General features: G+C 33.5%; 1 protein-coding gene and 1 long non-coding RNA gene across 2 annotated transcripts; both read right to left on the bottom strand.

Annotated features, from left to right (window-relative positions):
* Positions 1-10,259: 10,259 nt before the first annotated feature.
* Positions 10,260-15,405, bottom strand: LOC127119006 (putative phospholipid-transporting ATPase 9). The gene is made up of 11 exons (XM_051049217.1): positions 14,499-15,405; positions 13,093-14,432; positions 12,900-13,010; positions 12,536-12,812; positions 12,376-12,464; positions 12,184-12,292; positions 11,825-12,037; positions 11,615-11,740; positions 11,437-11,535; positions 11,176-11,367; positions 10,260-11,082 (listed from the first exon to the last, which is right to left on the bottom strand). The coding sequence occupies exons 1-11, from the start codon at positions 14,862-14,864 to the stop codon at positions 10,450-10,452; spliced, it is 3,555 nt and encodes a 1,184-aa protein (XP_050905174.1). The 5' UTR covers positions 14,865-15,405; the 3' UTR covers positions 10,260-10,449.
* Positions 15,406-21,227: 5,822 nt separating this feature from the next.
* Positions 21,228-23,737, bottom strand: LOC127119005 (uncharacterized). The gene is made up of 4 exons (XR_007802539.1): positions 23,131-23,737; positions 22,520-23,025; positions 21,818-21,960; positions 21,228-21,527 (listed from the first exon to the last, which is right to left on the bottom strand). It is a non-coding gene; the product is annotated as an uncharacterized LOC127119005 (long non-coding RNA).
* Positions 23,738-25,056: the final 1,319 nt, after the last annotated feature.

Here is a 25,056-nt window from a genome sequence, read left to right as displayed (position 1 = left end):
AGTAAACATAGTCACCTTGAGAAGGCTACTATGTTAAACAAATGCATTAAGTAGCTAAGAAATATGTATAAATAAATGTCATTTTTATTCAAATACATCCATTTGGAGTGTTTCATCCCATCCTATAATTTTCAAAGCAAACATAGCTCTTTTCCCATGTATCCATCTAATAGGTTATATGTTTCTAGCAAAAGTAGTTCAACGTTATTTTCATAATTTGTTTTGTTTTCCATAAATTTAAACATATTTGTCCATAAAAACTGTCATTTTCTTTATTTCTTTTTTTCATTGTGATTTTTTTTAAACAACATATTATGATATCAATACTTTATATTTTAAATATTCAGGTTTTAAAAACCCCAAATATTAATACATCATAATTTAAGTCAATATAATTATTCATAAAAAATCGCATATTATCTTGTTTTGATGTTTAAAAATATATTTAAATTAAAAAAAGTTGTATAAAATAAGTATAAGTTATTCTACTAGTGTTGATTTGGTGTAATAAACATTGTCACCTTGAGAAGGCTTCTATGTTAAACAAATGCATTAAGTAGCTAAGTAATATGTATAAGTATATGTCATTTTTATTCAAATACATCCATTTGGTGTGTTTCATCCCATCATATAATGTTCAAAGCAATATAGCTCTTCTCCCATGTATCCATCTAATAGGTTATATGTTTCTAGCAAAAGTAGCTCTACGTTATTTTCATAATTTGTTTTGTTTTTCATAAATTTAACACATATTTGTCCATAAAAACAATCATTTTCTTTATATCTTTTTTCATTGAAAGTTTTTTTAAACAACATATTATGATATCAATAGATTATATTAGAATTTCAGATTTTAAAAAACTCAAATATCAATACATTATAATTTAAGTCAATATAATTAATCACAAAAAATTCGCATATTTATACATAATAAATTAGCAGATTTTCTTGTTTTAGTGTTTAACACATATATTTAATTTTAAAAAAGATGTATAAAATAAGTATAAATTATTCTACTAGTGTTGATTTGGTGTAGTAAACATAGTCACTTTGAAAAGGCTACTATGTTTAGCAAATGCATTAAGTAGCTAAGTAATAGGTATAAGTAAATGTCATTTTTATTCAAATACATTTATTTGGAGTGTTTCATCCCATCCTATAATATTCAAAGCAAGCATAGCTCTTTTCCTATGTATCCATCTAATAGGTTATATGTTTGTAGCAAAAGTGGCTCTATGTTATTTTCACAATTTGTTTTGTTTTTCATAAATTTAACACATATTTGTCCAAAAAACTGTCATTTTCTTTATATCTTTTTCTCTTTGTAATTTTTTTTAAACAACATATTATGATATCAATACATTATATTTTAGAATTTCATATTTTAAAAAACCCAAATATCAATACATTATAATTTAAGTCAATATAATTATACCTTAAAAATTCGCATATTTTCTTGTTCTAGTGTTTAACACATATATTTAATATTAAAAAAGATGTACAAAATAAGTATAAATTATTCTACAAGTGTTTATTTGGTGTTGTAAACATAGTCACCTTGAGAAGGCTACTATGTTAAACAAATGCATTAAGTAGCTAAGTAATATGTATAAGTAAATGTCATTTTTATTGAAATACATCCATTTGGAGTGTTTCATCCCATCCTATAATTTTCAAAGCAAACATAGCTCTTTTCCCATGTATCCATCTAATAGGTTATATGTTTCTAGCAAAAGTAGCTTCACGTTATTTTCATAAATTTTTTGTTTTTCATAAATTTAACACATATTTATCCATAAAAACGTTATTTTCTTTATATCTTTTTCTCATTGTAATTTTTTTTAAACAACATATTATGATATCAATACATTATATTTTAGAATTTTAGATTTTAAAAAACTCAAATATCAATACATTATAATTTAAGTCAATATAATTATTCATAAAAAATTCGCATATTTTCTTGTTCTAGTGTTTAACACATATATTTAATTTTAAAAAAGATGTAAAAAAATAAGTATAAATTATTATATAAGTGTTTATTTGGTGTAGTAAAGATAGTCACCTTGAGAAGGCTACTATGTTAAACAAATGCATTAAGTAGCTAAGTAATATGTATAAGTAAATGTCAGTTTTATTCAAATACATCCATTTGGAGTGTTTCATCCCATCCTATAATATTCAAAGCAATATAGCTCTTCTCCCATGTATCCATCTAATAGGTTATATGATTCTAGCAAAAGTAGCTCTACGTTATTTTCATAATTTGTTTTGTTTTTCATAAATTTACCACATATTTGTCCATAAAAACAGTTATTTTCTTTATATCTTTTTCTCATTGTAATTTTTTTTACACAACGTATTATGATATCAATACATTATATTTTAGAATTTTAGATTTTAAAAAACTCAAATATCAATACATTATAATTTAAGTCAATATAATTATTCATAAAAAATTCGTATATTTTCTTGTTCTATTGTTTAACACATATATTTAATTTTAAAAAGATGTATAAAATAAGTATAAATTATTATACAAGTGTTTATTTGGTGTAGTAAAGATTGTCACCTTGAGAAGGCTACTATGTTAAACAAATGCATTAAGTAGCTAAGAAATATGCATAAGTAATTGTCATTTTTATTCAAATACATCCATTTGGAGTGTTTCATCCCATCCTATAATTTTCAAAGCAAACATAGCTCTTTTCCCATGTGTCCATCTAATAGGTTATATGTTTCTAGCAAAAGTAGCTCTACGTTATTTTCTTAATTTGTTTTGTTTTTAATAAATTTAACACATATTTGTCTATAAAAACTGTCATTTTCTTTTTTCTTTTTTTCATAATGATTTTTTTAAACAACATATTATGATATCAATACTTTATATTTTAAATTTTCAGATTTTAAAAAACCCAAATATGAATACATTATAATTTAAGTCAATATAATTATTCATAAAAAATCGCATATTCTCTTGTTTTAATGTTTAAAAATATATTTAAATTATAAAAAGATGTATAAAATAAGTATAAATTATTCTACTAGTGTTGATTTGGTGTAGTAAACATTGTCACCTTGAGAAGGCTACTATGTTAAACAAATGCATTAAGTAGCTAAGTAATATGTATAAGTAAATGTCATTTTTATTCAAATCCATCCATTTGGAGTGTTTCATCCTATAATATAATTCTCAAAGCAAACATAGCTCTTTTCCCATGTATCCATCTAATAGGTTATATGTTTCTAGCAAAAGTAGCTCTACGTTATTTTCACAATTTGTTTTGTTTTTCATAAATTTAACACATATTTGTCCATATAAACTTTCATTTTATTTATATCTTTTTTTCATTGTAATTTTTTTTAAACAACATATTATGATATCAATACATTATATTTTAGAATTTCATATTTTAGAAAACCCAAATATCAATACATTATAATTTAAGTCAATATAATTATACCTAAAATTTTTGCATATTTTCTTGTTCTAGTGTTTAACACATATTTAATTTTAAAAAAGATGTATATAATAAGTATAAATTATTCTACAAGTGTTTATTTGGTGTACTAAACATAGTCACCTTGAGAAGGCTACTATGTTAAATAAATGCATTAAGTAGCTAAGTAATATGTATAAGTAAATGTCATTTTTATTCAAATACATCCATTTGGAGTGTTTCATCCCATCCTATAATTTTCAAAGCAAACATAGCTCTTTTCCCTTGTATCCATCTAATAGGTTATATGTTTCTAGCAAAACTAGCTCTACATTATTTTCACAATTTGTTTTGTTTTTCATAAATTCAACACATATTTTTCCATAAAAACTGTCATTTTCTTTATATCTTTTTTTCATTGTAATTTTTTACAACAACGTATTATGATATCAATACATTATATTTTAGAATTTCAGATTTTAAGAGACTCAAATATCAATACATTATAATTTAAGAGAATATAATTATTTATAAAAAGTCACATATTTTCTTATTTTAGTGTTTAACACATATATTTAATTTTAAAAAATATGTATAAAATAAGTATAAATTATTCTACCAGTGTTGATTTGGTGTAGTAAACATAGTCACCTTGAGAAGGCTACTATGTTAAACAAATGCATTAAGTAGCTAAGTTATTTGTATAAGTATATGTTATTTTTATTCAAATACATCCATTTGGAGTGTTTCATCCCATCCTATAATGTTCAAAGCAAACATAATTCTTTTCCCATGTATCCATCTAATAGGTTATATGTTTCTAGCAAAAGTAGCTCTACGTTATTTTCACAATTTGTTTTGTTTTTCATAAATTTAACTCATATTTGTCCATAAAAACTGTCATTTTCTTTATATCTTTTTTTCATTGTAATTTTTTTAAACAACATATTACGATATAATAGAAGTGTAAATATCAATAGTCAAATGCTACAGACCCATAAAGAGATGACGATTAATCGACTAAAATAAATGCTAAAGAAACAAAATAAAAAGTATTAAAAAGATATAAAATGTACAAAACTAAAGAATGTGTGGTAGGCAAGTGTTGAACACAGGTCATGGGAACTACAAAACAAAGCGGTAGCCAACTCAACCATGATTCTCAATTGTCACAGCATGGTATTAATTGATATATAATGGAAAAAACATGAAATAATAGAAAGTAAGAAAAAATCACAAAAATAAGAGGGGGGGCGCAGGTCTCAAACCCAGGTCATGGGGGTTGGGAGACCGAAGCCTCAACCACTCTAGCCATGACCTCAATCTATCAACAAATGAACACAACTAATACAAAATAAAGAAGAAAATGCATAAAGTGGAAAATAAAAAAGAAATCCAGTGCATACCAAACATGAACCAAAATGGAGAAAACCAACAACATTAGCAATCGCCTCTTTAACACTACAACAGACTGAATTCCCTAATTGTAACAGAACAACAAACATACTCAAAACATAAAAAATTCATTTTGAAAAGAAATCAAATAAAACAATGCCATCAAACCAAATTCAAACGAGATCGAGAAAGGAAACGAAAATACGCAGCAACAAACGATAACCCAATCATGAATACAACTCAAAGGAAAAAAAAACAATAACATATCTGAACAAAAAGATTACCTAAATCTAAAGCGTTTTCAAATTCGAAAGCGTTAACGGAAAATGTTGAACATGAAGTTGCAGCGGACAGAGGGAGTATTAACAGTGGCGGAAACTATTGTGATGTCGAGGTTCAATTGTGTAGTGAGTTGCGGTGATGCTTGGTTGTGAAGATCTTGTTGCGATTTTTTGTGAAAGGTCCGATAACACTTCCGAATTCTCTTTTTTGTTCTTATTCTTAACCAAATGAGAGAGGGACACATGCCCCTGTGGTTGATAAAAAACCTTACCCTTCTTTGATTCCTTGTATTTCAATTATTCTTTAAAAAAAACAATAAAACTTAATAGATAAACTTAAAAATAAAATGACATAAAATTAAACTAAAAACCTACTAATTCCTGATTAATTCTAAATAAACGTCCCAAATCTTTTGACTAGAAAACAAAAATAAACGGATCAAAAAAGAATAAAAATCGGGCGCAAAAGTGCTCGAAAAATTAAAATAATTGCACCACAATGATCAGTGTAAAATAAGCTTCTCAAAAACATACAGGTCTTTGTCAAATTTCGAAATAAAAAAATGATCGATTAAAAGGCTCAAACGAATCAAAATGTGACCGAAAAAGTAGTCAAAAAAATAAATCGAGCACACTAGGTTAAACCACGCAAAATGTAGATTAATAAAACTGATGTCTGCAAGCTCGATTTGGAAATTTTTCGCCCACTAATTTGACATACATTTGAAAATTGATTCAACAGGTTTTCCTGTAGATTCGAAAATTTATTTCGAATGACATCCTAGGCATTATGCGGCATGAGATGGATGTTATGATATGCATAGATGCAAAAGCTACTATAGATGTATCGATTCGGCGATTTAGGGTCAAAATTTGGGTGCGACTGGAAGATGTAACACCCTCATTCTTCAATTTTTCCTTCCAATTTTGCGAGTTAAAAGAAGTTGCACCTCTCCTCAAAAGAAGTTCTTCTCTCAACATGGTTCTAAATCGCGTTGTGAGAGCTTCTATTAGTAATCTATTTGGATCATTTCCAAAAAATTTGGCCATGATCACTTAAATGTAGTCCTCGCAGTTGTTTACACTCATAATCAAAGCTTTTCTTTTAGTTTTCTACAAAAAGCAACCAATCAACCCAAGAAAACAATTATTCTCGTGATAGTCAACAACTAAAGCTTATAATAGTAAGATACAAGCAAAAGTAAAATAGAAAAAATATTACCTCTTTGTTGGACATTGATAAGCACCGTTGTCGTTAACACCTAAAACACTTAACATTCTAGTTATTTGAAACATTTCGAGAAGGTACAATAGATTTTCCTTTTTTTTCAATTGTGGATTTTTTGGAAGATGCAACGCCCTCCTTCTTCAATTTGTCCTTCCAATATGATAAGTTTAAAGAAGTAGTGCTTCTCCTTAGTTGTCCCTTTTTGTTCTACTTTGATAGCATGATGAAGTAAGTCCTCTAGAGCCACGTGGTTATGGAGTTCCACTATGTCACTAATGGCATGGTTTAAGCCATGAAGAAACCTAGCCATGGTTACTTCACTATCTTCCTCCATATTAGCTGCAACCTATGTCTCCCTATAATACTCATTGTTACTCTTCAAACCTTGATAAAACTTTGTAATTTGTTATGCAAATCCCTATGTAATAGAATGACACAAACCTCTTCCTCATGATTATTTTAATTTCTTCCCAATATTCGGTCTTCACATCTTCTTCTATCTTTGACCAATTAGTCACACCATGCTAAGGCATATTTTGTAAATTCAATGGAAAAAAAATACACTTTTGAATATTAGTGAAAGTATTAAAAATAAAATTTTGTTCAATTTTCTTTTCCCACTCTATGTATGCCTTCAGATCATTCCTTCCTTGAAAAGGCAACACTTTTATTTTTATGCCCATTAATTTGACTTCTCAATGTCTCTCTTCACGCCTTCTCCTATTCCTCGTCAATAATTTTTACTAGTTGATCAATTTTTCGTCTAATGTTCTGGTTTCTTCGCTCAACATTGTTCTAAAGCGTGATATGAGAACTTTTCTTAGTAATCTATTTGGGTTATTATCAATATTTTAGGCCATCATCTCTAAATTTAAGTCCTCACAAATGTTTACACTCATAGTCATAGCTATTCCTTTAGTTTTCTAAAGAAACAAACCAATCAACACAAGAAAAGAATTTTCTTGTGATAATTAACACCCAAAGCTTAAAATAATATGACGAAAGTATAAAAAATGTAAATGAAATATGTCCTATTTGTTGAACATTTAGAAGCAATATGCCCTTGCCATTACACTTGAAACACTTAATATTCTTGTTAGTTGAAACATTTGGAGAAGCTACTATAGATTTACCTGTGTTTTTAGATGTTGCTTCTTTGGAAGATGTAGTGCCCTCCTTCTTCAATTTGTCCTTCCAATTTTGTGGATTAAAAGAAGTAGTGCCTCTACTTAATTATCCCTTTCTCTTGAAATGTTGTACTAATTTGATAGCTTGATGAACTAACTCCTCTATAGCAACATAGTGATGGAGTTCCACTATGTCATTAATGACGTGGTTTAAGCCATGAAGGAGCTTAGTCGTGGTTTCTTCACTATCTTCCTTTACATTAGCTTCGATATTTGAAACCTCCATCTCCTTATAATTCTAATCAACAATCTTTGAACATCGAGCAAGCCTTTGGAATTTTTTGTGAAAATCCTTATGGTGGCATCAACCGCTTCCTCGTGATTCTCTCTACTTGTTCCCATGTTTTTGAGGATGCTTCTACATATCGTCTTCTCTCTTTAACAAATTGGTCTTACCAAACCAAGTCATATCATGTATATTCAAGTAGCAACAATCTCCACTTTTTGAACATTAGTGAAAGTATTATAAGTAAAAATATGTTCTATTTTCTTTTCTCATTCCATATATACCTCCGGATCATTCCCGCCTAAAAAAGGTGACACTTTAATTTTTATACCCATCAATCCATCTTTTATATGTCTATGTTAACGCTTTCTCCTTCTTATTTTCTCTTCATCTCCATTCTATCTTTCTAGTTGATCAATTCTTTCATGTAAATTTTTTGTTTCTTCTATCAACATGGTTCTAAGTCGTGTTTTGAGAGCTTATATTAGTAAAATATTTGGGTCATTACCAAAATTTGGGTCATGATCACTCAAAGCTAATCCTCGCAAGTGTTTACATCATAGTCAAATCTCTTCTTTTGGTTTCTGAAGAAATCAACCAATCAACACTAGAAAACAAATTTTCTAGTGATAGTCAACAATCAAAGATTAAAATAGAAAGACACAAGCAAAAATAAAATAGACAAAAATATGTCCTCTTTGTTGTACATTTAGAAGCAATATGACCTTTCCATTAACACTTGAAGCACTTAACATACTTGGTAGATGAAACATTTAGAGAAGGTATTATAGATTTTCCATTGCTTTAAATTGTGGACTCTTTGGAAGATGTAGCACCCTTTTTCTTCAATTTGTCCTTCCAATTTGAAAATTTGAATGAAGTAGTGCTTCTCCTTAGTTGGACCTTTTTGTTCTACTAGGATAGCTTGATGAACTAAGTCCTATATAGCCACATGGTGATGGAGTTCCTCTATGTCACTAATGTCACGTTTTAAGCCATGAAGAAACCTAGCCATGGTTGCTTCACTATCTCCCTCCACGTTAGCTATAATCTTTGCAACCTCTATCTTCTTACACTACTCATCATTACTCTTCGACTATTGAGCAAGGCTTTGTTATTTGTTATGCAAATTCCTATGTAATAGGATGGCACAAACAACTTCCTCGTGATTCTCTTCATTTCTTCCCAAGATTCTATGTTCGGTTCTTTATATCTTCTTCTATCTTTGACCAATTAGTCCCACCACATCAAGGCATATTATGTAAATTCTTTCTAGTTGATCACTTCTTTAATCTAAAGTTTCGGTTTCTTCTCTCAACATTATTCTAAATCTTGATATGAGAGCTTGTCTCGATAACCTATTATGGTTATTATCAATATTTTCAGACCATGATCACTAAAATTTAGTCCTCACAAGTGTTTAATATTGTTCCAACTTCTTTATAATTAGAGTCTTTAATTATCCCTACCACCTCAAAATAGTTCCACTTATCTACATCACATCTCAGCTTAGAAACTAATCATTCATAACCAAAAAACTCATCATCTACAAATGAGCCTCCATGATGGATAAAAATATGAACAAAGTCATCCATTATTTACCTAAAAGAAAAAATACTTAATAAGAACCAACAAATATTAACATTCAGAAGCAACACCAACACAAGTTCGTAAAACCAACTCAAATTCATACGATCAAAATCATACAATCACATTCGTACAACAAAAATTTACATTTAAAATCAAAACGAAGACAAATTCCTAAAACCAACAGAAAATCATACAATCACACTGATATTACACAAATTAACATTTCGAATAAGAACCAGCAAAAAATCCTAAAACAATGAGAAAACCCTAATACAAATAATGTATCCTAAAATTAGTATTATACATTAAATCCCTCGGTTAAACCTAGTAAATTGAAAACTCAGTAAACCCTAAATTTAAATGGGGCGAAAAATTAAAAATCCAGCAAACCCTATATTAGAAAGATGCAAAACATTATATTTATCAATAGATTTGTCTTCCTCTTTTGGTTTCATCCTTCGTTCCTTCGTTTTCGGCCTTCGTTTCTTCGTTCTCAACCTTCGTTCCTACCTTCTGAACCGTTTGCATTCACACTCTCCAACGTTCTTCCTTTGTTTCACTCAGGAGAAAATATAAGAAATGAAATAAATCAAACCCCTAAACCCCTTTAAGTATTCAATCTCAAGAATATTTATCCACCTCAGAGACATCTGACTTCTTCCATTGGCTTTAACTAATGCCTTTGACGTCAAGGACAAAGGAGAAACGTAACTCTTTTTGAATAATTGAGGGATCAAAATGAACGTTTATAAAGCTAAGGGACTAATATGAATCCCAACCAAAAGAATAAAGGAAGAAAAAAGAATGTTAACCCTACAAAATAAGTTATTAATTTTCTCATTTATGTAACATGCAGAGATATATAAGATGATAAAATGAAATAGGAGAATGGGTCGAAATGAGCCGGGGAAATCTGTTATGACATGGTATCTATCTATATTATAAGAAGCAAAGCTACTTGGTCGTAACAAGAATTCTTGATATACACAGAAAAAGCTACAATCAATGGTAGCCTCCAAAACATTTTCAGGCTGCTATACACAAACTTGATCATCTGAAGGTTGAAGAAAAGTATATATTATTATTATTATTATTATTATTATCATCTTTGGTTAGTAGAACTCTCTGTAATGCTGTTAGTCTTAGCTGCTAAGCGTGCTGTTGAACCAACCGTGGTTGGGCGCAAGGATCTCTGGCGCACCATATGGCAGAATTCGGGATCATTTGTCTTCCCCTCATACCTTATCCATTGTACTATCTCATGATAAAAAGGAAAGAACTGGATCTTGATTGCTGAGTAAGACAAGTATGGTATGAGTGTTGTGATGACCACAAACAATGTGAGAATCCAATAAGAAGGAGATGGTGCAAGAGTTTCAAGGAAAAGTTTATAAGAAATAGTGGAAATTCCAGGAGGCAGTGCACCGTAAACCAATAGAAAAAGGTACCATAGAGCAATGGTTCCCCATATGAAAACATGTTGAATCAATGTGAAGTAACTTATGGCAAGTGCCATCTGCAAATTCACAACCCATACCACACATGTATACATAGTTGCTCCGAGTATATCCCTCCCAGCAGTTCTTCCTTCCTTATCAAAGGCCTGAATCTCCATGGCGTTTGTGCAGAAGAAGAATATTATTATGGCACTCATAAATCCATTAAGCATCCAACTTAGTATCCTCCTCCAGTTAAACAGGACATTTTGCACACCTTCTTGATACAATATAGGAAACTGCCCAGGAATAATCATCATCATCATCACATGTAGTTAGAGTGTGATAGGGAAAATAACAGCCATATCATATTGTCAAGAGTGAGAGCTTACTCTTAGACAGTACCGAGCAGATACATCCTGGTCAAAGACTCCAAGGGCAACCACTGGAAGTGATGAAAAGAAGACATTATAGAGAGACAAAAACCAGTCATTGTATGCAGGCTGTCCAGAGAACGATGTACACACTTCATACAAGAATAGAGTAAAGCCAAATGTGATGTTCTTGTAGAAAAAATAGCATATCTGCAACAAGAATAATAATCAAAACCAAATGACTAATCTATAGAATGATGATGATGAGAGTGGCAATACCATTGATGAGATCCTCCTGTAACACCAATGTCCATGTACAAGAAGTAATCTTTCCAAATAACGGAACTGTGCGATTGCAATATCACTAGACATAACAGCCTGGAGGAACAAAATACTTTTAACAAAACAGTACAAGGAAGCATTAAAGAACAAAAACAGAATAGTTTATAGTTTATACCTGCATTCCTTCAACTCCACTGATTCCAACCCCTATATCAGCTTCTTGAAGCATTCCAACATCATTAGCTCCATCACCAATAGCTAATGTAGTTTTACCGGTTCCAGATTTTACCAGTCTAGTAACCTTAAAGGGAACAACCAATAAAATGTATTACTTTTTAAAACTAAGCAGAACTAAAACAAAATGTCAGAATAGATTGTAACGTACTAGTGCTTTCTGCTTTGGCGATGACCGGCAGCAGATAACAGATGCACAATGAATTGCAAGATCTAGAAACATGTCCTTCATATTATCCTCTAAAGCGTAAGCAAGTGATTTTCCATCAATAATTAAAGCAAATGCTTGCTCAGTGGTTCCTCTAGAGGCGGCAAGCTGTTGAGCACCATCAGATATCTGATGCCGGATATTTTCCCTTGAAGCCTGAAACATGAGTCAACATAAAGAAACAGGGTTAACTCCACAGTTTCACTAAAATAGTTACACACCAAGCTATCCCTTCCATGCTAAGAAACGCATAAAAATAAAAGAAAGAAACAGAATATACTATAAGTTGATCATTATTTTACTTTTGCAATGGCCCTCTTGTCTCCAGCCTTCTCCAATGCTTGAATGTCTGGACTCTCCAACTGAATTATAAGCTGCTTCATTCCTTGTCTAAGAAAACTACAAGCAAAACTGCAATTGTACTTCGATGTGAGATACCTTGAGAAATAGTTATCATGATGAAGTTAATTTAAGAAATGGAAAAATCATAATACCCAATATTGATGGCAGTCTCCATTTTATCACCAGTTAGAACCCATATCTTAATTCCAGCTTGTGCAAGTTTGTCAATGCAATCAGGAACCTAGCAAAACAATTAAGAGGAATCATTTCAAGTTCTGTTCCAACCAATAAATCACTTCTCTCCCAACTCACCCCATTTTGGAGCTTGTCTTCTACAGCAGTGGCACCAAGAAGGATTAGATCACTCTCAATCATATCTGTTATCTCATCTATCAATGTTTCCCGATCTGCACTAACTGAAATTTTTGCTTGAGAAAATTCAGTATCAAACTCCTGGTATTTCTCTTCGTCAAGTTCACGGTAAGCCAATATCAGTGTCCTTAGACCTGCGTCAGCATATTCATGCACATCTTCCAAGGTTTTCTCTTCATATTCCCTACCATCCTTGGCAAGTCTTTCAAACATGACACTGCATGCAAATATGACGCAGAACAGATCAATAAGGTCAAATGCCAAGAAACCAAGGTTACAAAAGACAGGACTGTTAATCACTCACCTGTCTGCACCTTTACACAGCAGCAAAATTCTCCCTTCTTCGTCCTTCACTATCACTGACATTCGCTTCCTCGTGCTATTAAATTCTAACACATTCAGAAGTGTGAAAATCCTGCAAAAAATTACTGTCATTCTGCGTTACTTGAAGAGGTGATTTACAGTGGCCTTGAACAAATTGAATAATAAAAACTGACCTTTCGACCTTGTCACCAGAAACAGGATCCAATTCATACATGGATAAACTAGTTTGAGTCCTTTTATAGAATTCAAAACCAATCTCTCTGGCTGCAACCACAAATGCTGCTTCGTCAGGAGATTCGGCCTCATACGAGACATTTCCTGCATCTTCATCCACTTCTGGTATAGCTGTATGACAGATTGCCAACAAGCGAAAAAACTTGTGGATAATATCTGCATTAGGCTCATTAACCCAGGTTCCATTGGTTATCCTTTCATCTGTAAAGTTAAAACCTTTGATGGGTAAGGGTTCATTTGTAATGGGAGAATCCGTGATGTCATTAATCAAAGGAGAATCATTTCTTCTATTCATGGCCCTCTCGACCTCTGTAACACCACGTCCGTAAGCTACCCCAGCAATGGAACATTTTATAAACTCCATTGAGTTGCAAGTGAGAGTTCCGGTTTTATCAGAAAGTATTGTATCAACTTGTCCAAGTTCCTCATTCAAGTTTGAAGTACGGGCATAGGCATGTGTATCTGCTTCGGCGTAGTACATATGTATATCTTGATTGATGAAGATGCTTTGAAGAACCTTGACAATTTCTATTGATACATACAATGAGATTGGAATGAAGAAACTGTATAACATTAAGGCTGTCAAAAAATGAAACATAGCAGCGGCAGAAGCTCTTTTAGGATCAAAGAAAATTGTAGAATGGTCTGGTCTTAGATACCATCTTTTCATCACACCTTGTTGGCTCAAATCATCTTTAGTTGTAATTCCAAAGAAAACAGATCCAAGAGCTGCCATAAAAAATAAAATGCAAAATAATAAGTAGATAATCTTATCCATCTTCTTCTCAACTCTGCTTCTTTTTGAAGGTGGATGGGTGGAGTTTTGAATGAGCTTAGTGTCGTGACCAGTGAAGACGACGACGCCAAAGATGTAGTCTGTATTACGAAGTTTAGAGTCTCTGAGAAGAAGTTGGTGAGAAGATAGGGGATATTGTTGATCGTTAAACTCCATGGTCCCAACAAATGAATATAAATTTGCATTTGGATCTTCACATTTGATTGAAGCTCTAAAATCAGACAAGTCAAAATCTTGGTGTAAAGCACAAGTGACTTCTAATCCTTGTTTTAACTTCAAATTTGTCTCGCCGTCCAAATTCATTGTCTCGACATAACATACTGCATCATCATAACTTGACGAAACAAGTACTAGGTCTGCAGGGAAGAATTCATCTTTTATTATCTTTACAATATGCCCCACCTTGAGATTCTTCCACTCAGTATATTCAAAAGTTCCATGACCTTTATGCACTTTAACTCTTCTATTGTTCACCTCAATATCCTGTGATTCAAGTAAGTAACTTAATTATACATGTGATATTGGAGAAGAAAAAAGAAAAGAAAGTACCTGTTTTTTGCGTCGCCAATCTTCAATACCCTCTTTAACCATAGTAGCACCAATAACAATAATCAAAGGAAGAATAGCACTGGCAGCAGTATAGGGGGCAAGGTTTGTAAAGGCCAAAGTACCAGTTACCAAAAAATAGAAATTAGCGACTCTCCTAAACTGTTCAAAGAGTGACTTGGGCAAAAATGTGGCAAGAGTATACTTTGTTGAGCTCACTGAATTATCTGCATACTCAAAAGTGTGTGGTTGATTGCAAAACACATGGCGTGAATATCCACGCTCTCCAATATGTGAATGTTCTCTTTTAAAAGATGGTCTCCCACATGCGAAGGAATAGATCTTGCTCAGATGTAACTTCCTCCTCATTTTTCAATCAAACCTCAAACAATCATAATAATACGTGTTCATATTGTTATATATAAACCTTGATTATTTGGCTGGCAACGTGCATCAAAACTGAGAGGACCCCAATCAGGTCAGAGTTATAATAATAATAATAATAAGGAAAAAAGAACGTGAGTTGAAAAGAGCAAACAGACACGTTGTTGTTGTTGTTGTTGTGAGTCTAGAACAACGGTCAACGAAAGATAATGTTGGTGGAAGAGAAAGACAATAACATTAGAGTTGGTTTGGATCTCGCATTTTCATCCATCGCGCATTTCCTCTCCATCACAAATTCAAATGTCTTCCTACAGATTCCAATTTCTAAACTTTCATATAAATAAATAAAACAGATTGTAATTGCAGAGATAGAACAGACAGTGAGAAGACAACCACTTTCTTCTGTTTTTTTATTAATATTATTATTATTATTCTCGCGAGAAAGCTATGGAGCTCGTCAATGGTGTCACACAACTCTCTCTCTCTCCGACAACTTTCACAGCTAAGTAATGCTTACATCAAGAAAACAAACAGCTAATCTCCTCTTAATAAATTTTTTCATTAAATTCACCATTTCATACATAAATAAAAGAAACAATTTTTTTTTTGTTATAATTCATTTCACTTTTATTATAAATCAGTATTCGCAATATAATTAAATTGAAATTGATATAAAAAACATATTTTAGGAAACTTAATACTAACACTGTATATCTCGTTGTTGTTTAGTATATGTATACACTTTACGAAATAATAGATGATGTGTCTATTTTTTATTTAATATTATTAGTGAATATAAATTGTGGGATTTTATGTGTATGGAAATTTTGTTTCAGTTATTAGTGAATAAAAATTAGATTTAAATTATTTTCATAAATAAGTTTTAAACAAAACCAAACACCTTATCAATATATTAAATGATATTCAAAGGCTCTAATGTAATCTAATTTAGCTTCAAGGTTTTGAAAGTGTTTATCATTACAAAAAAAACATTGTTATGTGTTTTTATATGAACATATCTATTGAATAAAAAATTTATAACATAGATATCATGTCAAAAAAATTCAAAGCACATTTCATGTTTGATTTGCTATTAAGCTGCAACAAAATTAATATTATTTAGCGATCGTATTCAAGATAGTTTAATAATGAATCAAGCCATTTCAAATCTACTTTAAAATTTCTTGACATGATATCTATATTATGAATTTTTTATTCAAAGATCAATTTTATAAATTATTTATTTATTAAAAAGTTTGGTGAATTTTTTTTCATTAATTCATTTTTTTTGGCAAACAACAATTTTGTTATCTATTTTTTATTATGATTTTGTTTCTTCAATCTATTTTAAATTGTCAATTTAGTCCTTAAATACATATTTTTTAACTTAGCCCATAAAATTACTAACAAAATGCACTATATTTGTTTGTAATTTTAATATATTTAAATATAATGGTTGTTTGTATTTGTAGTAATATATTTATGAAAACTCACAATACGACAATGCAAAACCAATCCTTACTAGGCGTTTGCTCAAGAATAAGTCGTCTATGCATGATCCCTATTTAGTAATAAGTGACTCGCCCTAAAGAAAAACGTGGACGGTGGGTGATGTATACGCAGTCCATAATCACATGTGAAAGAAGTCATAACCACGATTATCCGAGAAATATGTTAAGAATGTGTGGTTTGGGCCTAACTCAACCCTACAAAACCGGTTGGTAGAGTGAGAACTGCCCCCACTTATAAACACATGTTCAGGCCATATATTGTCCGGTGTGGGACTCTTTAACACACCCCCTCACGCCTAGGATTGGACATCTGGAGCGTGGAAATAAATGGTGGGTGACCCGATAGCGGAAACCATAGTAGGTGGCCCACCGGATCTTAAACCAGGCTCTGATACCATGTTAAGAATGTGTGGTTTGGGCCTAACTCAACCCTACAAAACCGGTTGGTAGAGTGAGAACTGCCCCCACTTATAAACACATGTTCAGGCCATATATTGTCCGATGTGGGACTCTTAACAAAATATGCAGTCAATAGGTTCCCTAGTCAAGGTGGAGCGGTTATTACTTCTCAAAATTCCCAAATCCATACCAATATGTCTATATAAATATCTCATCCTTAGGGTGTGGGGATATTTTGAATTCACCACGAAAAACCCCAAAATACAAAGTTTTTCATTCTCGTGAGTTTGCTCTAGCCACACATAACACACCACCAAAATAGGGTTTCTCACAACCGTGAGCTTTCCCTAACCACCACAATCTTTAAAGCCTCTGGTCACCCCTACCAACTTAGGGGTGCCACACAACTGTACTTTTTTTAGTAAGTATAGTGGCACCCGATAAAATCGACCTGTGCCACATCTTCCATTATTCCACCACTTTGACACTCACCAAAGTCTCCATTCCTAGCCCTAATTGTCCCCAATCATGGTGTCCAGGAGAGCACAATCTCCCACATAGGAGGATACTTGAGGCAACAACGATCCTAACGCCATAGCAGAGATGTGCGCCACCATGGACAAGCATATACCGTCAAAACCGAGCTTTAGAGTACAATGTCCTTAACATTCAACAGTGGCAACATGAGGTTACAACCTCACTCAGATGATATAAGGGAAGCACATGTCCTCGAAGGTTTTAAGTCTCCCTCCTTTGTAAAGTTTGATGGATGTAGAGACCCTTACGAGCATGTCACCTCCATCAAAATATAAATGGACATCATTGGATCGTTTGATCATCTGAAATGCAAGCTTTTATCTAGCACTTTCAGAGATGCAGCCTTACGATGGTACATGAGCCTACCACGAATTCCATCGAAGCTACATGGATCTGGTGAAAAAACTCGTACACCAGTTTACAATAAGTCGACATAGAAAGATGTCTACCACCAGCTTGTTTAACATTCGTCTAGGCCCATCAGAGTCACTAAGGGAATACCTCGCCCATTTCAACGAAGCCACTATAAGAGTCTTCCATCTAAACCAAGAATTATCGCAAAATAGGGCACTTTAACGAATCTATCGCCCAAAGGTCAACATCTATATTAGCATAGGTGGTCACAAAGGAAGAATGTTATATACATGGAAAGGAGAGTAAAGACGAAAAGAAGGTGTAAGACCCCAATTTCGACCCTAAGATCCCTCGTGATATCTCATCATTTGCATTGGCTTTGGGATCACACCTTGACATCCTCCTTACCCCTCATTCATTGGGTTTGCATTGGGAGAGGTCACCAAGCACATTTTATTGTATCATACTTTGTTTTTCATTATTTACTAACCAAAATGCCAAAAATATGTCTATGTATAGTTTGTTACTTTTGTAGGTAGTGTGTGTGTTCACCCATGCTCCATCAAGCTCATATCTAGGGTTTAAGACCCTCAATGCAAGGAGAACAATGAAGATATGGTTTACATTGGTTCTAGACATCATATATGGATCCCCATGGTCTTCACATATTATTTTGATCAAGAATTCATCAAGAGTTTGAAGCTTGTTTGCCTTGGAAGCCCTAGTTCATCTAGGTATCTTGTGTGACTTCCTCAGCAAGTTTCTTCAACATTTGATCAAATATTTCAAGGTATACTTCATATTACGTCATATTACTCATATATGATCCTCCATGAGTCCCAAATATCAAGATAAGGTCAAACTTGCAAGTTGGTTCATGGTGGTTGACCAGAGAAAGTTAATTGGTTAAAATTGGGGTTCCCTAGACCCTATCTCCTACAATTTTAGTCATATAAAAATTATTCCAAGAGAAAAGTTACTTCTAATGACATTCCAAACAACTTCTATGTTGAAGTCAAGAGCTAGTTTTTCTTGGAAAGGAATTTTTTATGGTGAACGATTATAGGCCATTTTGTCTGAACCCTAGTTAGGAGGTTAACTTCCAAAGACCATAACTTGCTCAATTTTTATGATATGAAATCCATTCAAGTTTCATGATCAAATTAAAGATGTCCTTTTTAACTTTTATGTTTTGAAGATGTTTAAATTAAACTTGCAAATGCATGTTCCAAGAGGAAACATTATAGGTCATTTTGGGCCACTACCATTGAACAAGTGATTTTCCTCAATTTCTAAAATGCATAACTCCTTCATGCCAAATTCAAATTAGGTCGCATTTATTAACAAATTGAATAGGTTTTAAGGAGCTACAAATTTGATGAAGGAACTTTTTCCATTTGAAGCCCATAGAAGAAGTTATTCAAGGTGGAAGAAGTGAACATTTGACTTGGTACTTAGAATTTTTTTAAATATGTTTGATTTTCCAAACTTCCACCTCAAAATTCATCATGATCCAAGCTTAAAATGGAAAAGTGTTCAACATGAAATTTGTTTCCCTTGATCTCACATTTCCAAAAAGTCCAAGATCACCTTATTTGGCCAAAGAATGAAGGACTTGCGCATAGGTTCTTTTCAAGGGACCAATTAGATAATTTTCACCTTCACATTTCAAACTCAAATGCATGGCCATATGACATGATTTCAGCATGATTCTCAAGCAATTTTTGACCTGAATACATCACTTGATGGGCCTATCACACGCCCATGTAAACGTGCAATGAGAATTGCTAATTTTGGCAAAAATTAAAAGTGTGTGGAAATGAATCACATTGCCTATAAATACAACCCCTCATGCTCAGAATTGAGGACCTCATGCCCAAGCTTTGAACCTGGAACCCAAACGCTCATCATTAAAGGATAATCTTGAAGGTTTTCATTTGAAAATAAAGCTTCAAATCTCATTCTATTTTGAGATTGAAACTCCAAGAGTCCAAGCCATTTTCTGATCTTAATCACTTCCTTTAAGCTTTTGAAACTAAGCGAAGCACAATTGGGATCAAGATCAAGCAAGGTTGAAGCTTCCTCAAAGGTAATTTTTCAGAATTTTCATCTCTTCGATTCTACCTCAATTCTTCATTATTCTTTGTGATTTTTGGTTGGCTGAAGTCCTACCAATGTAGGCAAGAAGATTGAGTTGTTTTAAGGTCAAATCAAAGCAACTCAGTTCATGATCCTCAAAATTCAAATCCCTGTATCTTTTTATATACTTGGAATTGGAGAAAATTGAGGTCAGATTCGAGCTCCTAAGCATTTTTTCTTTAAATACATGTCCTTGCTTTTTTATTTTTGTGGTGGTTGGTGGTGGACCAGTCCGGTGAGGTCCACCGGAGAAGAAGACCGGAGCCCTAGCTCCGGTGGTGTGTTGGTGTAGTACCCCAAAATTTGTCCCCCATTTTTTCTTTTGCATCCGACCCATAACCTTAGGTCCATCTAACCTCATTCATGTCTCATGCATATTCATCCTCATTCATACCTCACAGATTCAAGGTTTCGGATTAACAAAGTGGGCTTGGATTGGAGACTTCGGTATTAGAGTGGGTAATCCTTGTGGTTTGTTTGGAAGGGTTGGAAACCCTAATTGGGGAGGTTCCATACGGTGTTGTGCTTTGATTTGGGAACCCTAACTTTTCGGAACTTTCACTTGCATGGTGAATTAATTATATTTTGAGGCATTTGATCAAGCATGATCATGCTTTGATCTTTGAAATTTAACACATATCTGGTTGTCTAGTTATCCATTTGGTTTTGTGCCTCATTTCACTCATGGGTCCATGCTCATCCAAAGTCAACCATTTGATTCTCGACTACATGTCATGATTCATCAATACAATTACACTTCCATTCACGGGCCCCTGGTCCATTCTCATTCACGGTTATTCATTCATTATTATCGCAGTTCGTGTCATCTAATGTCTGAGGTCTTGCATGACGTATTCCACAAGCATAAAGAGTCTCCTTTAAACTTGAGGCATTTGATTTGCTTAACTTATAAGCCTTGTGATCGTTTGTTAGTCTATTGCATGTAGATATTGGATTCATCACTATGGCATATTGATTTTGGTTTCAAATGGATTCGAGTGCCAAGCTAGTTTTAATTTCATATTTGTTTATGCTTCGAATTGATCAAAGGGATGGTAGAAATTCAAGTTGGTTTTTTTTCTCGAGTCGATTTTGAAATGTGAATTGATTGTAGAAATCATTAACTTAATACTGAATTTTTCTTGGGGGTCCATTTTAAATTGTTGGAATTTTCTCCTTTGATTTTTTAGGCCCAATATCCTTAGGCCCACTTTAACCCAAGTCACATTATACCAAGTAAGAAAAATATGTGAAGGTTCGGTGCCATGTATGCCATGTCCAAAACGGAAAGCAGGTCGAAATGCATTAAAACGAACAACGACAGCTAAATGCCAAAGCATATGTACCGGCTCCAAACGCTGAAAGCTACATTCGCAGAGCTAAAATTCTTCAGTAAAACACATTATAATACAACTAAATCCATAATTAATCATAACATTTGAACCACTATCCTTCTACATAATCCAAGACCATTGTCCAAGTCCAAGTATCTAACTCTAACCCATGATAAATACAATTCACCATGTTACACCCATTGCCTATATCCTAATGCAAATGACTATGGCCAAAGCGGAAACGAAACGGTTGTGACGTGAAGCTGCAAATGCGAGCTTTCCAAACTTTCATAGCCGATAGCCAACAGCCAAAAGGCCAAGAAACGGAACAACAACCTGCCTTTCAATTCTAATCAACCTGCATACTTTTCAACCTGCAGAAGGAATGTTTTTAAGAGAATGTTAAATTCATTCCAAAGTTCCATTACATCATAAATCATTCAAAACCATTAACTCACCACCATCCGACATTTCCAATTAGCACAACACATTAGCATGGCAGAAATTGATTTAGAAAAAAATGCAACTTACGTCTAATTTGCAAAATGACTAACTTTCATTCTGAATCCTAACTTCCAAACCGACCTTTAATCACTTTGGTCACCAAAAGCTTCTAACATAACCGAAAATCCTAAACACAGGTAAACCAATTTCAAAACTATACCAATTTCATTCGGTTTCTGTATGTCGACCATGAGCCAAGCACACGGCACTCGGTTTTGCAACAGCTACAATCATCGATACAAACCAGTGCCGTTGAAACCGTGATCTCTCACCTGTAGCAAACCAAACCTGCACTCTGAAGACCTGCATAAAACCAGCCCCTTAGAAGTCATACAAGATTCATTTCAAGCATCATAACAGCATATTATATACATGACAGTTGGATTTTCCGAACCCCACATGGCATTCCGCAAACGTGACCTTTTCAAGTCAGATAATAAAAACAGTGCACTGATTTAACCCAATTTCATAACAGAATTTTTAACCATTTCCTAACAACCTCTAACCGCCCAACTAACTCACTAACCGATTTAAAACTCTGAATAACTAACTAACAGTTTTTCATTTTCCAACTAACCAAAACAGAATTATAAACTTCTCTTCACAAATCAAAAAGGAAAATATTAACTCTAACTATTTTAACTAATCCTAACCGTTTTGCAACTAACCTAACAATCATAACAGAATTTCCAAATAACTAATAACTAACCCAACAAAGCCAGCTAACGCTGATAACAGAATTTTCAAACAAACTCTAACAACCTCTCCAACCAATTTAACAAACTTCTAACCGTTTTTCTTCTAACTGATTTCCATGATAGACAGAATAGAAGGAGGGATTGAGAAAGTTATAAAAGAGTACCTTCACGGTTCAGATTGGGGGGCTTTTTTCCATCTTCTCCATTCATCATCAATTTCCACTGTCCATCTTCAACCTCACACCTCAATATTCTTCAATCTTTCAACGCAACCTTCTCAACCTGCACACGAAGCCTTTCATTCTGCAGAAACCTTCTCCATTCTTCATCATCTTCAACCTGCACATTCCACAACCTTGATGACCTGCAATTCCTTGATTCTTCCTAAAGCATGGTTCTGCATAAAATCTCGCCGCTCCATATCACCATCGCCGGAAAACAACCACAACGCATCAGTACAAACCAGAAGAAGAAGAATCCGTAAACGAAGAAGAAGGAGTGAATCGAAGGGAAGAGAATTCGGGAAGAACAATTCACCTGGATATTCTGTTCCGACCTTGTCCTTGAAACGCTCAGTAAAGCAGACTTCACTTCGAACGTAAGGCTCTTCTTCCATATCTCTGCCATTCGGAGCCTATCTCGGTGCTGTTTAATCTGGCTTCGAACAACTCTGCAACACAATAACCATAAGGCATTAACTCGCAGCGACTACAAGTTCAGAAATACACATGAGTTGAAAAAAAAGAAGAACTGATTCAAGAATGGAAGCGATTACCTTTTCACAACTGCAAATTAAAGAACTATAATCCAACGTCTTCGCTGTGGAAATTCAATTGAGGGAGCCATGACTCATCTTTGTCGTCTCCTCCCACAAAACTAATCGAGGCCGGATTTCATTATCAACGACACTTCAATTCGGCGAGCTTCCTATTTTGAACCAATATCGTTTTTGTCTGTTAGCGCGGATCTGACATGACGTGAACGGTGAAGGTCGATCGAAGCCGGTTTTGGAACTATCCTCCTTCTCGATCCCAAAGCTTCGGTTCTGTATTCTGTATTCTGAAACGAACCGGAACGACTCGGTAGGTTCCCTCGCCTCCTGTTTTCTTTTAATCACGCATTCGATTTCAGTCTCGATGTCGATTTGTTGTTGAATTTGCACGTGGGATAAATCATTGTGCCGGAATCTTAACGAAGAATCGAGTTCTTGAGCTTTCATCGGGGGCATTGTTAGCGTGCGCGAAATTGAAGCTTATGGAATCGCGATTCTTGTGCCGCGATGGAGTTTCCTTTGTTCAATCTGAGGTTATCGAACGCGGAGGAAGAGGGCGAACTGGGTTTTCACGGCGCTCGCGGTACTTGGCATTGATTTTTTGTCGGTTGTAGGGACTCAGCATAGAGATTTTGATTGAATCTGGACTTTCTTTTGGACCTGGGCCTTTGTCCCAAGTAGGATTTACTTTACACCACTATTGAACCAGTGCACCCCCTCACTGGGTTGAGTTTCGGTGGGGCTTGGGCTCCCAAGTCCAAACCATGATTTTTCTGCACTCCTTACGTGGGCCTACGAACCCCCAAGCGAATCTTGCACCCAATTTTTACTCCAGAAGCCCATTTCCAGGTTTTTTTTTGGTTTTTTTTTGCTAATTGTTCTAGTTAGAAATTAGGACTTAATTAGGTTTCTTAATTCTTGATTAACATGACAAGTTTTAGAATATTAATTAGGTTGATGGATCTTGATTTTGGGATTAATTCACATTTTTAGAGTTTTAGGATTAATCTAGATTTTGGAATTTTAATTAGAATTTTAATTAGGATTTTAATTAGGATTTTAATTAGAATTTTAACTAGGATTTTAATTAGAATTTTAATTAGGACTTTAATTAGGATTTTATCTAGGAATCAAATTAAATTCTAATTAGACTCTTGATTGAATTTGGAATTACATGACTCTTTTAACATTAGGTTAGGATTAACATTAGAATTTAATCAACCTTAGACCATACAATTTTGGCATATTTCACTATTGACCATTTTGCCCTTATGGGCCTAATTTTGGTATCTTGTGTTGAAATTTGTATGCTCCCCTTAGGATTAGAATTCAATTAATTGTAGGACTTAACATAGAATTTTATTCTTGATTTTAATCAATATTTTGACATGCTCCCTTAGGACTTTTAATCTAACTTAGAATATTCAATCAGCTTCTAATGCATGATCCCTTAGGTTAGTTTCTAACAAGTACTAACTTCAATTAGATCCAAAACTTAGTTCTCCACAAATCTAAAATCAAAACCCCCGATTAAATTGATCAAAATCAATTTTGATTAATTAAATCCTTTGAACTTGTATAATCCCACAGTCTAATTGAGTGACCACCTTGGTCACTTAGTAGGACTTTTCTTTCGCGCTGTGGAGCTCAAGGCCTCAAGACAAGATCTTCAATCAAGGCATCCTCAATCATACCAAGCAGTGGATTATTCAAGCACATCAAAGGTGGCGTCTTCAACTTTCAAGCACTTCAAAGGTGGCGTCTTCAACACTTGTTAAATCAAAGTTAGAAGAGTGTGATACGAGCCCTAAGCAATAGAGAAGGAGTGGGACTGGAGTATTCATACCCCCATTTTGAGTATCTTTGGGTATGGGACGTATGACCCAGCGTTCATCGTATTCACCTCTATTCATAGACTTTAGCACAATT

This window comes from Lathyrus oleraceus, chromosome 2 (assembly GCF_024323335.1).
Source record: "Lathyrus oleraceus cultivar Zhongwan6 chromosome 2, CAAS_Psat_ZW6_1.0, whole genome shotgun sequence".
NCBI lineage: Eukaryota > Viridiplantae > Streptophyta > Magnoliopsida > Fabales > Fabaceae > Lathyrus > Lathyrus oleraceus.
Note: the sequence above shows the minus strand (reverse complement) of the source record. Positions and strands in the feature narration are given on the sequence as shown.

Bases quoted from the DNA above. Each gene is read 5' to 3' on its own strand.
- LOC127119006 (XM_051049217.1), bottom strand. From the start codon at position 14,864: ATGAGGAGGAAGTTACATCTGAGCAAGATCTATTCCTTCGCATGTGGG. The intron at 14,433-14,498 runs GTACTTTCTTTT...CTTGAATCACAG, and splicing joins ATTGGCGACGCAAAAAACAG to GATATTGAGGTGAACAATAG. The intron at 11,083-11,175 runs GTAAGCTCTCAC...ATTCCTGGGCAG, and splicing joins CTGCTCGGTACTGTCTAAGA to TTTCCTATATTGTATCAAGA.